Source organism: Tupaia chinensis, unplaced genomic scaffold (genome assembly GCF_000334495.1).
Source record: "Tupaia chinensis unplaced genomic scaffold, TupChi_1.0 Scaffold000275_1, whole genome shotgun sequence".
Classification (NCBI taxonomy): Eukaryota; Metazoa; Chordata; class Mammalia; order Scandentia; family Tupaiidae; genus Tupaia; species Tupaia belangeri.
The window spans coordinates 532,622-559,223 of record NW_006159757.1 but is presented as its reverse complement, the minus strand read 5'-3'; the positions used below and the strand labels follow the sequence as shown (position 1 = coordinate 559,223).

General features: G+C 41.0%; 1 protein-coding gene across 1 annotated transcript in view; it reads right to left on the bottom strand.

Moving 5' to 3' along the window:
- The window catches only part of CCDC3 (coiled-coil domain containing 3), a 198,956-nt gene that overhangs the window by 37,004 nt on the left and 135,350 nt on the right, over positions 1-26,602 (bottom strand). The window contains exon 3 of the mRNA XM_006150074.3: positions 7-195. Coding sequence (XP_006150136.1) covers positions 7-195 — 189 coding nt within the window. The remainder of the gene's footprint in view (positions 1-6; positions 196-26,602) is intronic.

Sequence of the window (26,602 nt, the reverse complement as noted above, 5' to 3'; positions counted from 1 at the left end):
CTTCGCGCTGAGTTTCTGGTTACCCAGCTCCAGGTGGCGGCCGTTCTTGCGCGCCTGCCGCAAGGACCTCTTGACCTTTTTCACCCGCTCCCGGAGCTGCTTGTTCCGCTTCTCCAGGGTGGCCACTTTCTGCTGCAGTTTCTTGACGTGGTCCTCCTCCTCGAACAGGGCCTTCTGCACCGAGGAGCACATGAGCTGGGGAGAAAAATGCAGTGGAGGGAGAGGCAGGTTAGTCTTGGAAGCTGCCCCGCGGACTGTGGAGTTCCTCACCCCCTTCCCCCCACCCCCACCCCTTGGCCCGCAACAATGACCCTGGCAGCTCTGGTCGCCCTATCACCGCCCCCCACCCCACCCCCACTGTCCCCAGCATGAGAACAAACCTCATATGTCCTTGACTGTGACCTTCCTTGCCCTCCACCCTGGGAATCCCACCCTGACCTCCAACACAAACTCAGCCCCTCTTTGACCGCCTTTCCTTGGTTTCTTCAGAATATTGTGTTTTAAATTGATAGTCTATTTGTTACTGATAGCAAAAAAGAATGTTCTCCTGTGAATCAGGAAGTAAAAGAAAAAAAAAAAAAAACCAAAACAGAAAAACACAGAATATGGACAATTCACAGAAAAGGAAATATAAACATCTCAAACATTTAAAGGATGCCCAGCCCCACTCATAGAAGATTAAAACAAAGAAAAACCATAGGAATAGAAAAAGGGAACAGAATAGTGTGTATAGCGTGATACCAAGGGTATAAAATGTGGCATCCACCCGCACACACTATCTCGGGGAGAATATACCAAAATATGGGAAGGACTCAGAGAGCAGAAGGGAGAGGAGCGAGGACGTTCATTTGTACGGTGTGCCCTTTGGTACGCTCCGAGTTTGGTAGCGTATGCTAGTACTACCATTACACGTGCATGTCTGTGTGTGTGTCTGAGAGGAGGTGTTCTCACTCCCCATTCTTCCTTCTCTCACCTGTTCTACATTACCAAGCTTATGCTTCCAAAGAAAGGCTTGAGCCTTGACTTTCCTCTGCTTAGAAATAACCCGAGTCCTACCATCTCCACTACAATAGAGTGATGTGGTCAAAAGCCCGGTCTCTGAAGCCAGGCTGCCTTGGTTTCCAGTCCTGTTCTTCTGCTTCTGAGCACTGTGACCTTGGGTAAGTGTGTAATGCCGAGGTCAGTGGACTCTGTGCTGCATCAGCCAGAACCCCTTCAAACCTGGAGGTACTGTCCCCCAGCTTCTGACAGCACTTAGCAGGGCCTTTTCTCAGAAACTGCCTCTCACCTAAGAGTGCTCTGAGCTCATACTCTCTCTCTCTAGGGTACCACTACTCAATGTCAGATTGATGCAAGAGCATGAGAGCCAGGACTCCTCATTCCAACTTGGAACATCACTGAAGGGTTGATCTAGCCTCTGAGAGTCCCCTGGAATAGGCTGTCACCTCTGTTGAGACTGCGTCACAGGCCAACTTCTGCTTCTGCCCAGTCCTCCCCTTCCTCCACCTGTCCCAGAGTATCCTCCAAAAACCCTCCTGTACACTATTCTCATCTCAGAGTGTTCTCAGGGAACCCAACTGGCAACTCTTGTTTACTCATGTGTACGATGGGATCATCACAATGTTAGGATTTTATGAGTTTTACTTGAAAGGAGCTGAGAACCAAGCTCCGCTACATAGTAATGTTCACTGTGAACAGTTTTACATGATAGAATTATTATCATTATTACATGATAGAATTAAATTTCTAAAAACCCTTAGCATTTGTGATCAGGACCAACAGTTGGCATAATGGCTATGTCACTGGACTCCCATGTAGTCAACTGTGGTTCGAGTCCCAGACCCGGTGGCTTAAACTCATGCCAGGCTCATGTACATGCGTGCCCAAGATTCTGAGAGGAGAATAGAGGAGAAGGGATTCTGGCGTGGCCTTCTCCCCCAGGCGGGATGATTTCTCGCTTTCTGTCTCTCTGTCTCTCTCTGTCTTTCTGGCAAATGCACATGCCCTATAGCAAAACAAAAACAAAACAAACAAACAAAAAACTCTGAAAAATCTTTTGCTTTTGTGACTGGGCCTGACCTGCATCTCCTGTCTTACTGTATTAATACAGTCCCTCTACTCACACACTCTGCCCAAAGCAGAATGGCTCCTCATTGCTCTTCCAATATGTCTTGTACTTTCCCATTTCCGGGCCTCTACCCATGCTCTGCCATCTGCCTGGAGCACTGTCCTCAACACCCTGTCAGGCAACCTTAAACATGCTCTGCAGGCCCACATTCATGATGCTTTCCACGGCGTAAAACCTGTCCTCTGAGGTCTCTGTGACATCCCATGGTGATTCAGTTCACGTACACCAAACATCTGGTACCTCGCAGCAGTAAGATATATCTCAGCACCCTCAATAGACCGCAGATTCCTTAGGTCCTAGTTCATGTTGGTCTTTGTATCTGTGTTACCCTGGCCATTTTTCTTGTACAGTAAAAAATCTGAGCCAACGGGCCGGCAGGTGGCATGGTGGTTAAGAGTGCTGGATTCCCACATGGCCAACTGTGGTTTGAGTCCCAGACCTGGAGGCTTGCTTTCTCACTTTCCGTTTCTCTCTCTCTGGTCAAAATTTAAAAATGATAATAACAGCAAATGGAATTAAATAAATATTTTTTTAAAAATCTGAGCCAAGTAAAATGTTTCCCAAATACCCGTCATTTAATGAGCGTTAGGCTTGTGGGGCTGCCACTATTATAGGGCATCATGCAACACTGCCCTCTTCTAGTCAAAATAAGACCCCTCAAGAAGGTAAGGTGGGCACAGGAGATTTCCTGGAAAACCCTTATTATTTCTATTGTATGAGACTAGATATTTTCTGTGTATACTGAAGGTTTCAGATGGCCAAACACTGTATATCCACTCTCTCATTAAGCACCCTCTTTCTATAAATTATCATAGATTAAAACACCAACACACTTTATGGGCATCCCTTTGACTGTGGGGCTAGCTGTTCCCCACTCTAGGGGAATCAAAGGAAGAAAATGAATTTCATCTCCAGGAAGACTCACAGCCTAGCCAAGAGGGAAAATTTGACAATTACATGAAGAAACAAAGATGGAATGAAGCAGGCCTTGAAGTGTGTCTGTGTGTGTGAGGGTATCATTTAAGATGAAAATGATAAATTCCAGGCAAGTTGAATGTGCAAGGAATAGATGGGATAAAGTAAGTTCCTTGGGAAATATGTCATTCTCTGGTCCTCACAGCCTCTCCAAATGGGTAGAGTGTGATTAGGAACAAAAAGACATCAGTTGCTCCAGTAACTTGTGCAATATCATCAAGAGCAAACCGTACATAGCCCAGGACTCCTTACCACACAAAGAGTCGAGATTTCCTCAGCAACAGCAGTGATGCCTTTCAAGTAGGGGGAGTCTAGCCCTTATGAATTGAGGTTAACACCATGAAATAATGGAGCCACTGCCAATTAAAGCCACCTAACTAAAGGAGACGTCCTGAATCCTGGCCATCACCTTAAAAGAAAATTCCATTTTTCTTAAGAAAGTAAGAATTTCTAGAAGAGAGCCCTCTTTTCAAATATGTGTATTTTCTTAAGAGACTCTTCTTTCTCTGGAATGCTTTCCAAGTGAAAATCAATCTCAAAAATTGCTTGGAAAAAAAAAAACACAAGAAAGAAAGGTCAAGAAGACATATTATTTGCTCATTCAGTTTTGTGGGGTTTTTTGTTTTGTTTTTGTTTTATAAACTTGAGAAGATGAGGGGAAAAGGCCAGGCCAAACTGAAACAGGTACTGCCACATTTTCTTTGAGGAAGAACCAAAAAGAAACAGTTCAATAGCACAGTCCTGAAGCAACAATTCCCAACAGGTCCATCCTTGGACTTCATAACATGGGTTCGGATGGGCTGAGGTAGAGAACTCATTCGTCTGCCAAAAGCTTAAGCACCTCCAGCATTCTCCTATGACAGAATTTTTCTTTGGAAGTTTCCGTGTGACAACAGGATGCTTGGTTCAGGGCAGATGGGAAGATTGCCATAGGAGAGTCTGCTCTTCTATTTTAAAAAGTTAGACCAGGATATCCATTCTTCCTCTTAAGAGTAATACTTTTTAAAACTATAAAAACAACACATACTGTTTATTCAAAAACTTAAAATATATACATGGGACCAATAAACAAACAAAAGGAAAATTAAAATCATCTGTAATTCTGCATAGTAGCCACTGTTGACATTTTAATGTATTTCTTCCTAGTATTGTTTCTGGGGGTATAGATACATACTGATAAATACCTTAAACCAAAATAGAATTGTACTGTTAATAGAGTTTCTGTTCAAATTTTTTCCCTTGATGTTTTATCATTTCTGTTTTTTGATATTGGCTTTTACACTTCCATTGAGTGTGTCAGTGGAAGCTGGAGGAGGGGGAAGCAGAAGATTTTGCCTAGCCAACATGAACTGCAGACTGGTTACTAGTCATTAATCTTCCCCCATACTTATGACCACAGGTCAAGGGGAAGAATGGACAGATTGGCACTTGTGCATTTGTGAGGCTGAGATCTTAACGTGACCTTTGATTTCTGTCTCCCATGTCAAGACAGATTCATGGAGAGGTCTACTTAGCCTTCCCATCAGAAAGCTCAAGTGTTGTGAGAAGTTTCACAATCAAGATCTTGAGAAGCTAAGAGAATGAGCCCATGCTACTGTCTACGTTACATCTGTCATTCTCAATTGTTTACCTTTCATATGTTTATTCATGCATTCTGGCAAAAAGCATTCTGTCCCTGGCACTGGACAGTACAGAAAATTTTCCTGAGTTGCTCTACAATATATGAATACCCCTTATATCCAGATAAAGAAAAAGAATATTTAAACATGACCATTTTGAGGCAGCAGACACCAAATTCTCACTGAGAAGAGTCTTACCTTTGCAGCTGCTTTCAATTTAATAATCATCTGTAAAGACAAGATAAAATGTACCTTCTGAAATGTAAAAAATAAGGGAAGGACCAATACTGCATGTCCTCCAACAACACAGTCTTTTCACACTTTGTTCCTGTTCTTCAAATTCAAAAATGAGAAGGAAAAAAGAGAAAATTTAGAGCAATGTCCAGCAAGATATGGCCTCTGGTTCGAATATGGCCTACCACCTGTTTTTGTGAATCAAGTTTTATTAGAACACAGCTACACTCAAATGTTTACACACTGTGTATGGAGGCATTTGTACTACAATGTCAGAGTTGAGTAATTGCAACAGAGACCACGTGATCCAACCCAAAATATTTGCTATTTGTCCCTTTACAGGAAGAAATTCTGAACCCTGACCTCAAGAGGAACTAGGCACAAACAGAGGTCCAGAGGTAAGAGCTGACAACTAGATGGCCTTGGAGGGAATATGGTTTATAGCCAAAGAATGAAGGAAGGGCAAAGGAACAGCAAAGATACCTGGTACTAGAGCCTCTCAAGAATCCTTTACACACTTTCTCCAAATACTAATGTATGATTAACTGTCTTGGCTGCCAGATCATAGCTTGGGTCTTAGTAATCCTTCTCAAGGATCCTTCTAACTCCATCTCAATGGACTGCTGCCAATGCTAAACCTCCAAGTAGATGTTAACAAAGCAGGTTTTTTCAACATGACCAACCAACTATACTAAAATGCTTTCTTCAACAATTTTGGAAAGGTCAGCTTTCTAGAACCTATTGTGGTCCCTGGCTCAAGAACATCAGTATCTCGGGAACCAGCAGTTAGCGTAATGGCTATGTCGCTGGACTCCCATGTAGTCGACCGCGGTTCGTGTCCCAGACCCGGTGGCTTAAAACTCACGCCGGGCGCGTGTGCGTGCGTGCCCAAGATCCCGAGAGGAGAATGGAGGAGAAGGGATTGCGGCGTGACCATCCCCCCTGGGGGGTGATTTCTCGCTTTCTGTCTCTATGTCTCTGTCTGTCTGGTGAGCGCACGCGCCCTACAGTGAAAAATCTCTCAAAAAAAAAAAAAAGAACATCAGTATCTCAGTGTGGAGAAGTGTTCAGAAACAGATTGCTCTGGTCATGCGATCTGTCAGTTTGAATAGTTTACATCACACTGTGTTTTCTGGCCCAGGAGAGGGCAGAGACCAAGATTCCTGTGATTCAGGAAGTCTGGGAAGGTTGTTGGTAAGCCCGTGGGCTGCAACCCAAGTCCTCTGTAGTTCTCTTTGGCTCTTTCTACAGACAGGTTAGAAGCTTAGCTTTGTCCTAGCATCCCAATAATTCCTTTAGAGACAGATGTGGAAGGAGGTGGATGGGAGAGCCACGTCAATGCAGAATGGTTTCCTGAATGACTTGACAGGACCAGGCTGGATGACACCCAGAGCAGCTGAAAAATTCCCAAACCTCGGAAGTGACAACAGGGCAGTTCTTCTGAGGACTCTCTGGAGGAACAACCTGCGATTCCTATGACTATATTTGACTTGGCAGCTAGTCCTGTGCACCACCCACAGAAGAGCCACCTCCCCTGTGCCAGAACCCAACAGAAGGGAAAACATAACCCCAGACAGGCTGGGGCTGGAAGGTGAGACAAATGAATAGGATAATGGAGATAAGGGTCAGGCAAGAGCTGGAGGAGTTCTCCTTCCCTTGGGCAGCCGTGCATAAGGAGGGCTACAGGGCCTGCTAGGCATAGGCCCAGCTGCCTCTCCCACTTCCCCTCTTAACAGTCTACTCAGGAAGGAACAGCAGAGCATCCCAGGTAGGAGGGGGTTTTGGAGCGAGGAAACCCTGGGACTGAATCCTGGCTCAAAGGATTTGACAACGCACATATTGATAGCTGTTGGAGTTCATGGGGAATGGAGCCCACTCTGTTCCATCTTCTGAGAGTGGGGCCTTGCTTAAATCAACAAACCCATCTTAGCTCAGGTGCCTTAGTTGTAACAAGAGCATGATTATGCCTCCTCTGTAGAATTACTCTGAAGATGACATCAGATAATACATGTAAAGCATCTGACATGGCACCTTGCATCCAGGGAATAATACATGAAGCTTTGATTACTGTTGCTCATCCTCAGCTTGAGCTTCACTGCTCAGATTGCTCCTCCCTAACCACCTTAGGTTCGCTTAGGTATCTCTGCCTTTAGTATGTAGTTCCTTCTTAGAAAATCCCCACTGACCCACTTCTCAAGCCCTTAACCAGTGGATGAAATTCTCTTACTCCTCAAGTTTTGATTCAAGAGTCCTTCATTACAGAGCCCTGTAATCTTTCCTTGATTCCATTGTCAAGTTTATCATATTGTGCCTGAACTGTTGGCTAGGCTGGCTTTTTTCCAAACTGCGAGTTCCTTGAACATAAGGGTTCTCTTTTCATTTTTATATTTAGTACCTAACACAAAGTAAATACTTAAGGAGGGAAGAGAGGGCGAGAAGGAGGGATATAGATTAAACACAAGTTCAATGGCTTGAACATGGTCAACCAATGAAAAAGCAGGAGCTACCTTTTTAATATTGAGGCTGGCTTTACCACCATCCCTGACAAGCCCTGTTTCCAAAAAATGAAGTTAGTTTTGACTACTTGTTCTGGTAAGATTCAGAGCTAGCTTTATGGATCTCTGAAATTAGTACATTTTCCTTTTCTGATCTCTGCCCCAGCCCCCTATATTTTATAATCTCTGTACCATATCCCATAAAAGCTGGAATACTTGACCAGGATCACAGAAGAAAAGACGTTTTAGAGAGGAGAGGCTGGAATGTAGGAAACAACCCAGGTGAGTTTAGGAGAAAGGATCACATTAAAAAGCAGGGTCCTAGGCAGCCTTGCCCACATAGTGGAGAACAGCTAGAGCCAAGAGTGAGGAGGGGAGGGGCACATCTCAAATGGCCAGGGTTTAAATTTTAGTCCATTATTAGCCAGATCAGAATGAACCGCCTGGGGTGAATTCCCTGCCATCAGAGAAACAGGGAGCTTATTAGCCAAGGTCAGTTACAGAGAGAATGAAGCTATGTCCCCAGATAAGTATTTCCCAACATGGGATGTACAGAACATTCACCTCATGAGATGCTTGTGTGGACACCAGAAGGGTTTTTATGGTTAAATCAAGTTCGGAGATGCTACACGTTAGGTTCTCCTCTACGAGGTTCTCCTCTACGACGTAACGTAGCCATCCATGCTGGTCCAGTGTGAAATAAACCTAAACAACTTTGTCTTACCCAAATCCCATCTGACTGTGGCAGAGCTCTCTGACCTGCAACAGGAAGAGACTGCAAGTGTAAGGTACCCACGACCCTTGGATATGAGCAGCCCTCTGCATTTCCTCCAGGGAGCTTTGCAAATATTTTTGGTTGTCTGTGGTGTGAAAAGGGCTGGGAAACACTGGGTCATGGAATGCTGACTCCAACCTCTAACACTTTTAGATCTACCTAGAGAGAGGAAATACTAAAATCACAGAATCCTGGGGAGGAAGGCTACTACCAGCTTCCATTTAGTATTGACCACTGTCCATGATGGTTGGAGAAAAGGCTCCCAGGTAAGGTAGGAAGGAGATCATGTTCCTTTTTTATTACTGTTAAAAAGATAAACTGAGGGGACCCAGCAGATGGTGTAATGGTTACGTCACTGGACTTTCATGTAGTCAATTCAAATTCCGGACCTAGTGACTTAAAACTCACACTGGGCATGTGGGCATGCGTGCCCAAGATCCCGAGAGGAGAATGGAGGGAAGGGCTTGTGGCGTGGTCATCCCTCCTGGGGGGTGATTTCTTGCTTTCTTTGTCTCTCTCTGTCTCTCCAGTGAGCAAAAATCTATACCAAAAATCTCTCTCTAAAAAAAATAAATAAAATAAAGTAAGGTACAGTAAAATTTAGAGTTTGAGTAAAAAACAATGCATGATTAGAGAGCTCCAAACCTCGAGTGGTCCAAGGGCTCCACTGAGGTAATATAAGAGAGGAGCTCTTACAGGATGGACACAGAAGTGAAGCAAAGAAAACATTTGGTTGGTTATAGTCATGCAGTTGCCTTATTTGGTTTATCCTCCTAGAAAGTCCCTGCTTACATAAGTTTGCTGTCTGATTGGCTGAGCTTAGGTTCTGTTTTTCTTTATCATAGGCATTTACAATGTCTTTGATATGCATGGTAATTGTGCTGAAAAAAGAAATGTAATACACTGTAAAGATACATGTGATTCGATGTAATACAAAAAGATTATGATAATAAAAAAAGAGAGAGAAAATATGTATATAGGCACTTTCAAGAACTAGCTCCAGTTGTTTCACTTATGTTTGTAAATCAAGCCAGGTTGAGGCAAGTTTATGTGCCCTACCTGGCTTGCTCAGGGTTTCTTCAGGCTGATCTCCATTTTAATTTACACTAGATTCCCAGAAATTCACTCCAGAATATCTGTATCACCATGGCTAGGGCACTGGTCTGGGTGTAGGGCTCCATCTAGTTGGTAACCTTCGACAGTCATAATAAGCCTATTGGGTACAGCCTCTGAAAGGTGTCTTCCATCGGATGCCGCTTACAGTCAAGTCTCCTCAGTTATCTTAGTCCTCAACCAGTCATGGCCAATGAATTCTTTTTTCTCCCATGAAAATAGCGGGAAGCCATTAAGCCCACTACAGAATGGCTGATACAGGCATTTCTTTGGGAGAGAAGGGTGTCATTTATGATCACTGGCATCTCAGGTTTTGGCCAAGACCCGACTTTTGCCCTCCAGATGTGTGTGTGTGTGTGTGTGTGTGTGTGTGTGTGTGTGTGCGCTCAGCCTTCAGGCACCCCAGGCTACAGTGGAGGAAGGGTAAAAGGACATGACTGTAGCTGCCTCCCTAAAACCAGCAGTTGATAAATGTGTTACCACAGGATTGTAGGGGGTGGAGGTTGTGTTCATTCCTGCCCCGGTCCTGTGTATGGCAGCCCTGGTTGTCTGAGGTATACTGAACAAGCAATTGGCTCCTCTACCTCCATGTCTTGAATTACAGCTGTTACCCAAGAGATGAGTAGGTCATCAGCTAGTCAAAGCTTACCCCTTGCCCTACGGGCCCGTGGACTTGGTCTAGGAAGATCTCAAGGCAGTCCCTTCTGATGTCAGGGCGTAGTGATGGGGCTGCTGAGAATGGTCTGTCTGGACCATGGACCAAGGATCCAGGACACCAGCTCTGCTAAGGAGGGGGATCCCAGAGGAAGGGCTGGCCCAGAGACAAAGCCAGTCCATTCTACCTACTTCCTCCCCACTTGGCTGCCAGTCTGACCCATCTCTTAGGTGATTAGGGTTCAGCCTCCAGTTCTTCAAATGAAAAGGATGCAAAGGGCCAAGCTCTGCTGTTCCTCTTGATGGCTGATGTGTTTCCCCAGCACCGTCACTGCTGGCTGAAAACCCCAAGGGTTCCTGACACCCGCCCTACTGGGGAATGTGATGGGGATTTATGATCTGCAAGTGCTTTCATGTTTACTTCCCAGAGACTGATGACTTGTCCACGTGGCCACATCTAGGGACTGACTCAGCTAACAGTCTGTTTATTTGGGAGATTTTATGAAATCTAGACAGGTTTTTCTGCTACTGAACCAAGACAAGTGATCCTGGAGCTGAGAAAGCCCTAGGGCTGCTGCTCCTTAGATTGGAAAGAGCTAGGGGTGTGATTTAGCAAGGCCTTGTTTCAAACATGGCTCTGCCACTTACTAGCTATATAGTTGGTTTCCTTCTTTCTCAAAGTAGAGCTCTGATAATATTGGTGAAAGTAGACATGGGCATATTTGGTAAGCTATAAAACCATAAAATGTTGAGTGTGGATGTTATTACATACTGCCAAGCTCAGACAATAACCTTATGCTCCAGAATTAATTCTCAGTTAATATTTTATTCAGTAAAAAAAATATTATTAGAAAGCTTGTAAACAACAGATGACAAACAGATAATGAAGTACAGCGATATATTTCTGCCAATTCAAAGTGCCCTTCCTAGCTTGGTATCTGGCACAAGTCTTCTAAACCATGGAAGTTTTAATACTACAGTCAGGGCAAAAATTTATTTTGCCCTGTGGAAGGTATTAAACGACAGAATCTCTTACCTAGGGCATAGTGAGGGTCAGACCCTGTGACAAATGAAAAATGGATATTATATGTGAAAGTAATTTTCAATATGCCTTAATTATTGTACCATTATACAAACAACCTAAGTCATTGCTGGTCACCTCTTCAATAATTTGTCATTCCATTTTCCTGAAATGCTGTTCCATTAATCTGTAGGCTCATTCTCATGCTGGACCCGTATACCACTTTAGATATATCTTCCCTCATCGCTCTGAAAGTGGCCTCCTATAGAGTCTACTTTATCACACTGCTCATGTGCCCGGTGATCTCATCAGATTTACTTACTAGTGGTTAATGATAGCTTTCTTCCACTATATTATATCCCCCATTTTCACTGCTATCATCCTAGTGCTTAATGTTGTGCCTGATACCTAGCAAACCCACAAAAGGGTGACTATTGAATGGAGTAATGATTATAAATTTATTATATGCGAATTATTTTTAAAAATTGGAAACTGCTAATAAATAGAAAAAAGTCACTATAATCTCACCAAAGACAACTTTCATTTCCTTTTTATTGGTATGATGTTTTTAATCTGGTCATAAACACACTGTATTAATTTTTTTAACTGGAAATAACAAAATATATTGACTGTGTACAGCATGGTGTTTTGAAACATGTATATATTGTGGAATGGCTAAATTGAGCAAATTAACATAGGCTGTACTTCACATACTTATTTTTTATGGTGTGAACACTTAAAATCTATTATTTTAGCAATTTTCAAATTCATAACGGATTATTAATCATACTCACCATGTTGTATAGTGGCTCTCTCTTTTTTTGTGGGGGAGAGGTTTTTGCTATATGGAGTGTGTGCTTGCCAGAAAGACAGAGAGAGAGAGACAGACAGAAAGAGAGAAATCACCAACTAGGGGGGATAGCCACGCCACAGTCCCTGCTCCTCCATTCTCCTCTCGGGATCTTGGGCACACGCACACGCGCCTGGCATGAGTTTAAGCCACTGGATCCAGGACTCGAACTGTGGTCAATTACGTGGGAGTCCAGCACCATAGCCATTACGCTAACTGCTGGTCCCTATAATGGCTCTCTTGAGCTTATTCCTTCAATCTAAATGACATTACTTTAGATTCCTCTTCCTTGTCCCCAGTGTCTACCATTTTATTCTCTTCTTCCATGAGTTCACTTTTTTTTTTTTTTTTTTTAGGATTCCACATATAACTGAGATCATGTGGTATTTGTTTTTCTGTGCCTGACTTATTTAACATGATGTCCTCTAGGTTTATTCATGTTGCCCCAAATAACAGCATTTACTTCTTTTTTAAAGGCTAAATTGTATTCTACTGTGATTATATACCATATTTTCTTTATCCATTTATCAATTGATGAACACTTAGGTTGGTTCTATATGTTGACAATTTTAAATAATGCTGATATAAACAAGAGAGAGAAGATATCTCTCTGACATGTTGATTTAATTTCCTTTAGAAATATATACTCAATAGTGGGATTGCTAGATGATATAGTAGCCCTATTTTTAATTTTGTGAGGAACTTCTATATAATTTTTCATAATGGCTATAGTAATTTATATTCCCACCAGGAGTGTATAAGAATTCCCTTCTTTCCATATCCTCACAACATTTGCTATTTTTTGTTAATAGTCATTTCAACAAATAGGAGGTGATATTTCATTGTGGATTTACTTTACATTTTCCTGATGAGAAGTGATGTTGAACATTTTAAAAATAAAATTCTTGACCAAATGAATGTCTTTTGAGAAACTTTTTTTCCAATTCCTTACTCATTTTAAAAGTTGATTATTTGTTTATTATTGGTTATTTGAATTACTTACATATTTTGGATATTAACCACTTCTGAGATGGTTTGCACATACACCCTCCTATTCTATAGAATGTCTCTCATTCTGTTGATTGGTTCCTTGGTTGTGCAGAAAGTATTTGGTATGATATAATCACATATGTCTTTTTTTTTTTTTTTGCTTTTGTTGCCTGTGCTTTTAGGGCCATTAAAACACACACACACACACACACACACACCACCTGGACCAATATCATGAAGCTTCTTCTTGTGTTTTCTTCTAGTAGTTTTAGAGTTTCATATCTCATGTTTAAGTGTTTAACTCATTTTGAGTTTATTTTTGTATATGGTATAAGATTAGGGTTTAATTTTATTCTTCTCTGTGTGGATATCCAGTTCTTTATACACTATTTATTGAAGAGACTGACCTTTCACCATTGTGAGTTCTTGACATCTTTATTGATAATCCATTGTTCATAAATACATGAATTTATTTCTGGGCTCTCTATTCTATTCCAGGTATGTGCTTTTATGCCAGATCCATGATGTTTTGATTACTATGGCTTTGTAGTATATTTTGAAGTTAGGTAGTATGGTGCCTCTATTATACTTTGTTCTTTTCACTCAAGAATGCTGTGGATATTTGGAGTCTTTTTTGTTACATATGAATTTTAGGATTATTTTTTCTATTTCTGTGAAAAATGTTATTGGAATTTTGATAAAAATTACATTGAGGCCTAGCTGGTGGTGTTGTGGTTAAGGCAGCTGGATCCTACATGGCTGACTGCACAGTTTGAGTCCTGGACCTGGCGGCTTGAAAAACACACCAAGCACATGTGCATGTGTACTCAAATTTCAAGAGGAGAATGGAATAGAAGGGTTTGAGGTATGGCCATCTCCCAGGGGATGGTAGGCAGGAGAGATGCTTTCTCACTTTTTTTTTTTTCTCTTTCTCTCCAGTGAATGCATGCTCCCTATAGCAATTTTTTTAAAAAAATTGCATTGAGGGGGCCCGCAGATGGCATAATGGTTATGTTGCTGAATTCCTGCATAGTCGATTGCAGTTTGAATCCCAGAGCTCACGCTGAGTGCATGTGTGTGCGTGCCCAAAATCTTGAGGGGGGAATGGAAGAGAAGGGATTGCAGCATGGCCATCCCCCCTCGGGGTGTGATTTATTCCTTTCTGTCTCTCTGGCAAGGGCATGCACCCTATAGCAAAACAAACAAACAAATAAAACACTCTAAAAAAAAAAAAAAGAAAGAAAAATTACATTGAGTTTGTAGATTGCTTTAATAATACCAGTTCTTCCAAACCATGAACAAGAAACTTTCCATTTTTCGGGAACCAGCAGTTAGCGTAATGGCTATGTCGCTGGACTCCCACGTAGTCGACCGCGGTTCGTGTCCCGGACCCGGTGGCTTAAAACTCACGCTGGGCGCGTGTGCATGCGTGCCCAAGATCCCGAGAGGAGAATGGAGGAGAAGGGACTGCGGCGTGACCATCCCCACTGGGGGATGATTTCTCGCTTTCTGTCTCTATGTCTCTGTCTGTCTGGCGAGCGCACGCGCCCTACAGTGAAAATCTCTCCAAAAAAAAAAAAAGGAACTTTCTATTTTTCTGTGTCTTCTTCAATTTCTTTCATTAATGTTTGTTTTTAGTGTACAAATCTTTCACCTCCTTGCTTAAATGTATAAGTTTTTTATTTTTGCAGCTATTATAGATGGGATTGTTTTCTTGATTTCTGTCTTAGATAATTCAGAGCATAGAAACACTACTGTTTTGCATGTTGCTTTTGTATCCTCCAACTTTATTGAATTCTAACAGTTTTGTTAGTTTTCTATATTTTAGGGTCTACTACAGTCAAGATCATATTGTCTGCAAACAGGGACAATTTAACTTTCTTTCTAATTTGAATGCCTTTTTCTTTCTTTCTCTTGCTTAACTGCTTTGGCTAGGACTTCTAGTACTTTGTCAAGTAGAAGTGGTGAGAATGGGCATCCTTGTTGTGCTCCTGATCTTAGAAAGAAATCTTTTAACTATTCACCATTAAGTATGATACTAGCTATGGGTTTGCCCTATATGGTCTTTATTGTGTTGAAGTACATACTTCTATACATAATTCGTTGGTAGTTTTTTCTCTTTTTTTTTAACATGAAAGGTTGCTGAATTTTGTCAAATGCTTTTTCTGCACCTATTGAGATGATCACTAGGTTTTTGTTCTTCATTTTGTTAATCTGGCATATCTCACTTATAGATTTATATTGAACCATGTGTACATCTCTAGGATAAACTTTGTTTGATCAAGGCCAATGATCCTTTCAGTGTGCTGTTGAACATAGTTTGCTACCTGAAAATTTTGTTAAGAACTTGTGCATCTGGGAGACCAGCAGTTAGCGTAATGGCTATGTTGCTGGACTCCTATGTAGTCTACCACAGTTCAAGTCCTGGCCCCGGTAGCTTAAACTCATGCTGGGCAACTGTGCGTGCATGCCCAAGATCCCAAGAGGAGAATGGAGGAGAAAGGATTGCAGTGCAGCCATCCCCCGGGGAGGCGATTTCTTGCTTTTTATCTCTCTCTCTGTCTTTCTGGCAAGCCCACGAGGCCTATAGCAAAATCCTCTCAAAAAAAAAAAAAAAAAAAGAAAGAAAGAAAGAATTCTTGCATCTGAATTCTTTAGGGATATTAGCCTGTTATTTTCTTTGTTTTGTAGTGTTCTTATTTGGTTTTTAAATCAGAGTAAGTAACGCTGGTTGGATAACATGAGTTTGGAAGTATAACCACTTCTTGCTTAACAACTTACCTGTTTAATGACCATTTGGACTTATAACCAGTTCTCTAACATGGGAATCTTCTATTCACTGTTTGTGAGTCTCAGGAATCCCTTTCTCTGTCTCGTTCCCACAGTTGGTCAGTATTCATTACACAAAGTGTTCACAATCACATAAGAATACATATTTCAATTATAAATATGTACTTTATTGTGCACTTATAGTATTCAGAAAAAATAAAAATGATTACACCAGATTTATATTATTGTGTTGTGGTGTGTCTTGTCACTTTTGTACGCTCATCTAATGTATGCTTTTTGTATGGCTAGTGCGCTCATCTAATGTATGCTTTTTGTATGGCTAGAATTAACATTCTTCTAATGTGGTGCCACATGGTATCTATGGAAAGATACGTCCCCTGTGCTACCATAACACATCACAGGAAAGCTACCTTTAAGCTCCTCACTTACAGATAGGAACAGCACTCAGTCATTAAGTGAGGAGTACCTGTATTCCATATTCTTTAATTTTTTAGAAGAGTGTTAAAAGAGTTAGTATTTATTTATTTATTTTTGCTAGAGGGCATATGAGCTCTCCGAGACAGAGAAAAAGTGAGAAAGTACCACCCATAGGGGATGTTCGCACTGCAGTCCTTCTCCATTTCTCCTTTCAGAATTTTGGGACACTGCAGTCCTTCTCCATCTCTCCTTTCAGAATTTTGGGCATTCAGGAATGAGTCCTGTATATTTTTCAAGCCACTGGATCTGGGGACTCAAACTGTGCAGCCAACCATGTAGGACCCAGCCATTTTATCTACTATACCACCAGCCAGCCCAAGAATTGATATTTAAAAAAAATTTTTTAAATATTTGCTAGAATTCAGCAGTCAACCATCAGGTAGTGGGCTTTTGTTTGATAGGAGACTTTTAATTACTGATTCAATCTGCTTACTTGTTATTAATCTGTTCAGATTTTCTATTTCTTCCTAATTTAGTCCTGGTAGGTTGTATGTGTCTAAGGAATTAATCTATTTCTTCTAGGTTATCCAATTTGTTGGCATACATGTAGTCTGTTCTGACTCTTTGTTTTTGCTATATCAGTTGTAATGACTCCTATTTTATTTCATTTCTTTCTTTTTTCTTTTTAAGAGGTTTTTGCTATAGGGCGCGTGTGCTCGCCAGACAGACAGAGAGAGACAGAGAGACAGAAAGCGAGAAATCACCCCCCAGGGGGGATGGCCACGCCGCAATCGCTTCTCCTCCTGGGATCTTGGGCATGCACGCACACACGCCTGGCGTGAGTTTAAGCCACCAGGTCCGAGACTCCAACTGCGGTCTACTACGTGGGAGTCCAGCAACATAGCCATTACACTAACTGCTGGTCTCACTGCTATTTAATTTCTGATTTTATGTATTTGAGTCTTCTCTCCTTTTTTCTTAAATAGGTTTTTGCCTTAGGATACGTGCACTTGCTAGAGTGAGACAGAGATAGTGAGAGAGCAAGTGAGAAGTCACCACCCAGAAGGAATGGCCGTAATCCTTTTTTCTGACAGGATCTTGGGCATGCACATGCACCTGGTGTGAGTTTTAAGCCACTGAGTCTGGGACTTGAACTACAGTTGGTCATGTGAGAGTCCAGCAATGTAACCACTACACCATCTGGTGGCCCTCTCAAGGTGTTTTTGTTTTTGTTTGTGTTTTAGAGAGTTTTGCTAAGGGTATAAATGCTCACTGGAGAGATAGATAGAAAGTGAGAAATCATCCCTTGGGGTGATAACCACATCACAATCCCTTCTCTTCCATTTTCCTCTTGGGATTTTTTGAGTACACATGCACACACGCCTGGAGTGAGTTTCAAGCCTCTGGATCTGGGACATGAATCACAGCTGGCCATGTGGGAGTCCAGCAACGTAACCATTATGCTATCTGCTGGTCCCATCACTCAAGATATTTTTAAATTTTCCTTTTAAATTTCTTCTTGGACTTATTGTTCACAGCCATGTTGTTTAATTTCCAGATATTTGTGAATATTTGAAATTCCTCCTAATATTGATTCATAGTTTTATACCATTGTAGTTAGAATAGGTACTTGGTATAATTTCAGTCTTCTTAAATTTGTCAATATTGGTTTTGTAGCCTAATATGATTTGTTCGGGATAATGTGTTTTGTGCATTAGAAAACAAGGTATATTCTGCTTCTATTGGATGACATATTTATATATGTTTGTTAGGTCCATTTGGTCTAGTTTAAATCTAATATTTCTTTATTGATTTTTGTATTTGGATGATCTGTGCATTGATGAAAAGAGGGTACTAAAGTCCCTTAGTATTGTATTGCAGATCTCTCCCTTGAGATCTATTAATATTGATGTTTTGTACTTAGGTGTTCTTTATATACTTAGATGTTTAATGCATATAGAGTCATAATTATTAAATCCTCTTGATGAATTGACCCCTTTATCATTAATTAATGGCCTTCTATGTCTTGTTTTAGGTTTTCAAGTCTATTTTATCTGTTACAATCATAACTATCTTTGCTCTCTCTTTTGGTTTTGGTTTGCTTGTAATATTTTTTCCATTCCTGAAATGAGTCTCTTATAGATAGTAAATAATTGGGTCTTATTTTTTTGTTTCATTTTATGCATTTAGACGTGTTGTATCTTTTGATGAGAACTTAATCCACTTACAATCAAGGTAATTATTGATAAGTGGGGTTGTACTACTGTCTTTGTTTTCTGCTTGTTTTATAGACCTCTGCTCCTTTTTTTTTCTTCCTATTATCATCCTTTATGATTAGATGAGCATAAAGGTATGATGCTTTCATTCCTTACGTTTTATCTTTTGTGTATCTACTGTTGATTTTTCTCTTTGTAATTACCATGAGGCTTACGTAAAACCTCTTTTAGTTACAATAGGGCGTTTTAAACTGGCAATAACTCATGGTAGGGGAAGGGTGAGCAGATCTCACTGTCACGATCTTCCTACCTCTGCCTCCCAGCTGAGACTACAAGCACATGCCATCAGTCTTTTTCAAACAGGATCTTGCTGTGTTGCTCATTGAGTCCGTTGTCCTCCTGCCCAGCCTCCTGAAGTCACTTGATCCTGGCATTTAGGTTTGACCAGGGATTGAAACATGTGGTCCTAGCCTGCAAGGCACAGCATCTTGGCAGTGCATGCCACTGCAGCTGCACCAACAGAATTTTGATTGTAGAAAAAAACTCTATAATTTCATTCAGTCTCTCCCAACATTTTATGTCTTTGATACCATCATTTACACCTTTTTATATTACATATTTCTTTTTTTTAAAAGAGTTATTTTATTTAACTTTCTCTCTCTCTCTCTCTTTCTTTCTATTTGACCAGAGAGGGTGAGAGAGAGAAAGAGAGAAAGCAAGTCACCAGGTCCAGGACCCGAACCACGGTCGGCCATGTGGGAGTCCAGGGCCCTTAACCACCATGCCACCTGCCAGTCCCATTTTTATATTATATATTTCTTAACAAATTATCGTAGCTATTATTGTTTTTAAGTTTGTCTATTTATTTTCATACCAAAGATATGTTACTGGTATAGTACTATTACAATGTCTTAGTCCATTATCGTGTTGCTAAGCATAAATACCTAAGACTAGGTGATTTATAAAGAGCAGAGATTTATTTGACTCATAATTCTGAAAGCTAGGATGTCCAAACCTATGGGGCTAGCATCAGACTGTTCTCTGGTCCTACATCACAACATGGCCAACAGAAGTAGGAAAGAAGCCATGTGGAGAGAGAGGGGGCAGCTCTTACTTGTAAACAACCCACTCTCATGAGAACTAACTTCTTCCTGCAAGAGCAAGAACTCACTCCATTTTATGAAACAGCACTATTCCATTCATGACAGTGGTGTCCCCCTGACCCAAATACTACCTACTAGGTTTTACCTCTTAAAGGTCTTACCACCTCCTAGTACTATTACCCTGAGGACCTAATTCCAAAATATGAACCTATGGGGGACAAATAAAAGCATAGTGTATTAATATCCTGAATTGGACTATGTACTTGCTTTTACAACTGAGTTTTATACTTTTTAAAAAATTTTTATTTCACTTTATTTATTATTATTTTCCAATTTTACCAGAGAGAGACAGAATGAGGCAAAGTAAGAAAGCAAGCTGCCAGGTCTAGGACTCAGTCTGCAGTTGGCCATGTGGGAATCCAGCACCTTTATCCACCATGCCACCTGCCAGCCCCCACTTTCTTATGTTTTTATGTTACTGGTATATTTTTCTTTTAGCTTGAAGAAATCTCTTTAGCTTCTTCTTGTAAGACAGATCTGGTGGTGATGACCTTCTTCAGCTTTTGTTTACCTGGGAATCTTTCTCTCTCTACTCTTGAAGAACAGCTTTACTGAGTGTAGAGGTTGTTTTGTTTTTGTTTTTGTTTTTCAATTGCCAGAGGGGATACACATTCATGAGAGAGATGGGAGCACTTGGCTATTGGGGGGAGAGAGTCCCTGCATAGTTGTGCTCATGCCACAGTCCTTTCTTCTCCATTTGTCCATCCTGTCAGGATTTGAGGCATGCTCACACATGCACCTGGGGTGTTGTTCAAGTGACTAAGGTTGAAATTCAAACTGCACAGTTGGTCATATGGAATCTAGCTCCTTTAACCACTAGGCCATGCCTTCACCACAGGCCCATAGCCAGTGTTTTTGGTTGTCAGGTGTTGTGTTTTGTTTTGTTTTGTTTTCCATCAGTCTGAATATGTCATGCCACTCTCTCCAGCCCTGTATGGTTTTAAACTTCATAGTTGGCCATGTGGAATCTGGCTCCCTTAGCCACCAGGCCATGTGGCTGGCTCATTGCCAGTGTTCTTGGTTGGCAGTTTTGTTTTGTTCTTTCAGCACTTTGAATATATCATTCTACTCTCTCCAACCCTGTATGGTTACTGCTGAGAAATCTTTTGCTAGCCTTATTGAAATTCCCTCAAATAAGATTAACCTTTTTATTTTTGCTTTTAGGATCCCCTCTATGTCTTTGACTTTTTGATTATAATGTCTTGCTGTAGTGTTGTTGGGATTGGATTTGATTAGAAAATTTTGACATTCCCATGCCTGGATATTTATATCTTTCACCAGTTTTTGAAAGTTTTCTGCTATTACTTCTTTTAATAAGCCTGTGTTTCTTTGTTTTTCTGTTCTTCTTTATTGTAATTTGAGAGACTACTAGATGGCATAATGATTATGTCACTGGACTCCCATGTAGTCAACCATGGTTTGAGTCCCAGACCCAGTGGCTTAAAACTCATACCAGGCGGGTGTGCATACATGCCTAACATCTTGAGAGGAGAATGGAGGAGAAGGGATTGCAGTGTGGCCATCCCCTGAGGGATGATTTCTCGCTTTCTGCCTCTCAGGCAAGTACACATGCCCTGTAGTGAAAGATCTCTATAAATAAATAAGTAAATATATAAATAAATAAATGTTGTAATTTGAATATTTGCTCTTCTGATACTGTACCATAAGCTTTCTTCATTTCTTTTTTCTTTTCCTCTCATCATTTGATATATATCATTTGATAATCTCATCTGATTATATATTTTCTAATAATTTATCGTAAGTTCACAGATCAAATCTTCTGCCTGATCAGTTTTACTGTTGTTCTGTATTGCACTTTTTATTTTACTCATTGTATTTTTCAGTTACAGAGTTTGTTTTCAATTTTTAAAAAACAATTTTAATCTTTGTTAAATTTCTTACTTTAGTTGTTTATTCTCCTGATTTATTGAATTATTTTTCTGTATATTATTTAAGTTTGCAGAGCTTCCTTAAAACAATTATTTTAAATTCTTTGTCAGGCAATTCATGAGTCTTTATTTCTTTAAGGTTGGTTACCTAATGATGTCTCATTCCCTTGGTGGTCTCATATTTCTTTGATATGGATCATGTAGCCCTTCATTGGTGTCTGTACAGATGAGGAAGTATGGTCTTATCCTAGTCTTTCCATACTGGGTTTGTCTAGGGAAGGCCTTCACCAGTTCCCTGTCCAGAGATTCAAGGCAAGCTATTCTGTGTGATCCATAGGTGGGTTTGTGGCTAGAGCCTTTGGCAAGCTGATCTGGTACATGGGTCAGCAGGTGGTTGGGCCTGCTGCTTAGGTCTGCTGAGTTGGATCTGGGTCCTGGATCCACTAGGTTAGACCTGTTAATTGGGTCCATGGGAGCTGGCCTGAATCCTGGGCCCACGAAGGTTGACTTGGTGTGCTGGGATGTACCTGGATTCTGAGTCTATGAAAGTGGAACTGTGTCAGGGGACCATGGGTGATGACCTAGAGCCTGGATCCACTGGGTCTGATCTGTCACTAGGGTTTGCTGGAATAGGCCTGGATCCTTGGTCAACTAAAGCCAAGGGTCATGGGGGGACAACTTGGTGCTGAAGCAGTTATTTAGTATGAGTCCACAAGGGTTGGTCTGAAACCTGGGATTGTAGATGCTCGACAGGTGCCTGGGTTCATAGGAGCTGACCTGTAGCCTGAGGCCTCAGGGATCATCTTGGAGCCTTGGTCTACAGGGGATAACTTGGAAGCTAGGTGTCTGGATATTGGTTTGAACTGTGGGTTCATGAGGGCCAGCCCAACACTGAAATATACTGGGACAAGCCTGAACTTTGGCTCTACCTGAGTATGGGGGCTTCAGGAGCCAGCTGGGCACTGAGCAGGGCATTAACCTATGTATGTAGATACTGGCCTAGTATCTGAGACTGGGTGCTTGCCTGTCTCCAGTTTGGTCTGGAACCTGGGGTGGGCCTGGAGTCACAGGGCTGGTCTGTCAATGCTTGACCTGTTGACTAGGGCTATGGAGCCTACCTGGTGCTTGGGTGGACCTGAATCCTGGAGCCATGGGGTTGGCTTTGGCAATGGGGCAGGCCTGGTACCAGAGCAGGCCTGGAGGCTCAATCCAAGGATACTGGCCTTAAGTCTAGGGCATACCAGTAGAACCTACATGCCACTGGGATTTACTGTGCTGCCTGAGGTTAGGGGAAGGGTAATACAGGTAACATAAAACTGTTCTCCCTGCCTTCCTCAATGCTCCTTTTCCTATTTCTGTGCTATACCCAAGGCCTGTTGTCTCTCATGGTTTTCTTAACTATTATGAAGATATTTTTGTGCATGAATGAATAGTAGTTCAAATGGATATTTCTGGGGGGAGACAAGTCCTAGAATACTTTTCTACCATCTTGCTGGCATCCTAATTCCAAAACACTATATTTTTTATGATGAAATTTGCCTTATAAAGCTTATGCTGCATTAAAATACTATAACCTCTGAGTTTCATTATTGTAATGACTGCAACTGTTTCATTTTAAATTATTCCTTAATTTATTATTTACTCCTCTTGTTGGACACTTGGGTTGTTTATGAATTTTGTACTATTTTAATCAATGTTAAAGAATTTAACACACCACACTTTTCTTCATGAGGATGATTTCTTTAGGATTGACACTTGGAATAGAAATTACTAAGTTAGAAGTAATGAACATTCTTAGAATTTTGTTTCATGTTGCCTAATTGTTTTCTGAATGTGTGGTACTGACTAATGTTTAATTTTTCATATTTATTTGTGTAATTTACCTAGGATCCATTTAGGTAGATGGTATGAATTGAGTATATAAATACAGCCTTTTCAAATAGCAAATCAATTCTTCTCTCATATATTATTCAATATTTCTTCCTTCCTCACCCACTTGTATTACCTCCTTTAAGAGTCTAACTAAAAGTACTAAGGTTTGTTGGCCTATTTTGTCTGGTTTAAGCTGTGAGATAGTATGCAATACCCTATATCTTTTTATTATGTTAGATTTATAATGTAATAGTAGAAGTGATATTCTTCTTTTTCAAAAATTTCTTGGCCAAAATTTTTTAACTACAGAAGGATCCTGTAAAATTCTCATTTAAACATTATATAGTTCTCTCTCTATATTTTTTAAATGGATCAAAAACTACAGACTAATACTCAATTATTCTGAAGTTATATTTTAAGAATTAGTTCAGAGTTTATGTTTCTCTGATCGATCTCCCTGCCCATTAATTTTTCTTAAATACACTCTCAATTCTACCTTTTATTCCTAATCAGGGAATAAAGTCATAAAATTTTATGTTTCATTCTGGATTTAACCTATAAAGATACAGTCTTCCCTCTTCTCATTATCTATCTAGAAAAATATGCACAGATGTTCATAAAGGGAAATAAATAAAGATGAGTACTGCACAATTGTAGGAACAGCTTCAGTTCCCACCAGTAACAGAACAGCTGAATAAGCTGCAGCCTATCCACCCTATGCAATTAAAAGATGAAAAGGGGGGAACCAGCAGTTAGCGTAATGGCTATGTCGCTGGACTCCCATGTAGTCAACTGCGGTTAGTGTCCTGGACCCGGTGGCTTAAAACCCATGCCAGGCACATGTGCGTGCGTGCCCAAGATCCCGAGAGGAGAATGGAGGAGAAGGGACTGTGGCATGGCCATCCCCTCTGGGGGGCGATTTCTCGCTTTCTGTCTCTCTGTCTGACGAGTGCATGCGCCCTATAGTGAAAAACCTCTCAAAAAAAAAAAAAGATGAAAAGGGAATGATCTCCTGTACATTATCAAGTGAAAAAAAAAAAGAAAGAAAGAAAGAAAGAAAGACAAGAAAGCACCAAAGAAAGCACCAAGCTTGGGCCAGCCAGGTGGCATAATGGTTAAGGCAGTTGGATCCCACATGGCTGACTGTGTGGCTTAAGAAATATGCTTGTCATGGATGTATCAGTGTGTGCCTAAAATCCTGAGGGGAGAGTGGAAGAGAGGGGATTGCAGTGTGATCATCTCCCGTGGGGCGCTTTCTCACTTTTCTTCTCACTCTCTCTCCATCATGTACACATACCCTATAGCAAATTTAGAGCCATTCACATAGTATGATACCATTCATACAAGAAAACTTTTAAAAAGGCCCATATGTCTACATTTTTTAGGAGTCTATGTATATATGTGAAGACCTAGTCAGAGATCTGAAAGGTTCCTTACTGTTAACGCAGCTGTCTCTGGGGAGGGGCCTATTATTTAAGAGTGTATATAAAGCTTTGGTTTTACTTATAAAGCTTTACACATATATAATGTGTTCACATGAGAGTACTTCAGAAAGTTTTTGGAAGAATAGAATTAAAGTATGAGTTTACTCCATTGCAAAAATATTTTGAAATCCAGGGCTAGACCCATACTACAGTAGTTAAGGGAACCAGATCCCACATGGCTGACTGTGGTTCAAGTTCCAACTCAAGCAGATTGAAAGATATGCCCAAAATCCTAATGGGAAGGAGAAATAAAGAAGTGATTGCAGCATGACTACACCCTGTTGTGTGTGGGGTGCTTTGTCCCCCCACCTTTACCAGGCAAGCATATTGCCCTCTAGCAACAGAAAAAAAAATTATTTGTAAATCATGCATAGTTTTTTCATAATACACATTTTCCACAAACTTTTAGAAGATCCTGTGTCTGTGTTTCACTTGTGTGGTTAGAAATGAGTAATTTTATGAGTCATCCTCTCTGAGGAGATGACTGGCTCCTGGGTTGGAAGGATTCCCAGCAGCAGTCTGTCAAGTGGAAAAGGAGCCGTTACAAGCATGCTAAAGTGTCAGAACATCAAATGCAGACAGTACAGAGCTGGTTCACGGCAGTGAAAGGGGTGTGTGGTGAAGGGGCAGAAGAGCCCCTAGACCTGGGGCTTTATCTTCACTGCATTCTGATGTTGGAGAAACCATCACTGAGCATTTACTGTGTACCAGGCACTAAGCTAGTCGTTTTAGATACTTGCCTCTATTGCATCCTGACATTCAAACTATACTGTAAGTTATATTATTTCTCCCATTTTATAGATTATAAAATGAAGCTAAGAAGCCGAAGTCACTTTCCTAAGGTCCCATGTGAAGTGTCAAGCGTGAAATTAGGCCACCTATCTCAAAAAGGTTGTATCTCACTACTTGTAGGCTCTATGATAGTCTCACAAGCTAGGGGAAAACTTGAGGCCTTAAAATGAGATTAAATTTGCAAATTTGAGACTCGGGAGTAGGGCTGACTTTAGCAGCCTCAGCTCTTCCTGGCCTCGGCAGCACACGCAAGGGCATTCTCCTCACAGAACAACTACTTTCCAACCACTGTCAAAAAAAAACATATTCTAACTGCATATTCTCATATTGGCCTTAAACATAGTGGTTTTAGTTACCAAAAAAACGAAAGTTAAAACAGCCATTCCATATGACTCCTCTCCTACCATAATCCCTCTCTGCAAGCAGTCTGGGTCTTCAATTTAAAATGAATTAAGGAGGCAACTTAAGTGAGGGAGAATGGCAGTCCTAGCTTTTAAAAACTCACAGCTAATGAACATCAAATTCCACTCTAGTCTGCAAGAAGGTGACCTTTTGACTCATAAACTTTATACATCCTCCATGGATGAAGCTGCCTCTCTGCTGTGATCCCATCTCCAAGGCTGCCTGTGCAACCTCAGCAGCCGGCCCCCAGTCATCCCAACAGTGCCCTCTGATTGAACTTGAGCCAGGAAGCCCTGCCCACAGCCAGACTTCACTGACCAGTGGAAAAGCTAAGCTTTATCTTTTCTTAAATGATGTTTTAAGTTGTAGTAAAATACTTATAAAGTTTATCATCTTAACACTAAAAAACTGTGCTACTATTTTTTTAATTAATTATTTTTTGTCATTGTCTTGTTTTGTTCTGTTTTTGCTCTAGAACATGTGCATTTACTGAAGACGGACAGGGAGAGAGGGAGAAAGTGAGATATCACCCGTTGGGGGGGATGGCCACACCTAATCCCTTTTCCTCCATTTTCCTCTCAGGATTCTGGGCATGCACATACATGTACCCAGCATGTTTTTCAAGCTACCAGATCTGGGATTTGAACTGTACAGTTAGCCATGTGGGATCCAGTCGCACTAACTTTCATGCCACCTCCTAGCTCCCATCTTAACCATTTTAAG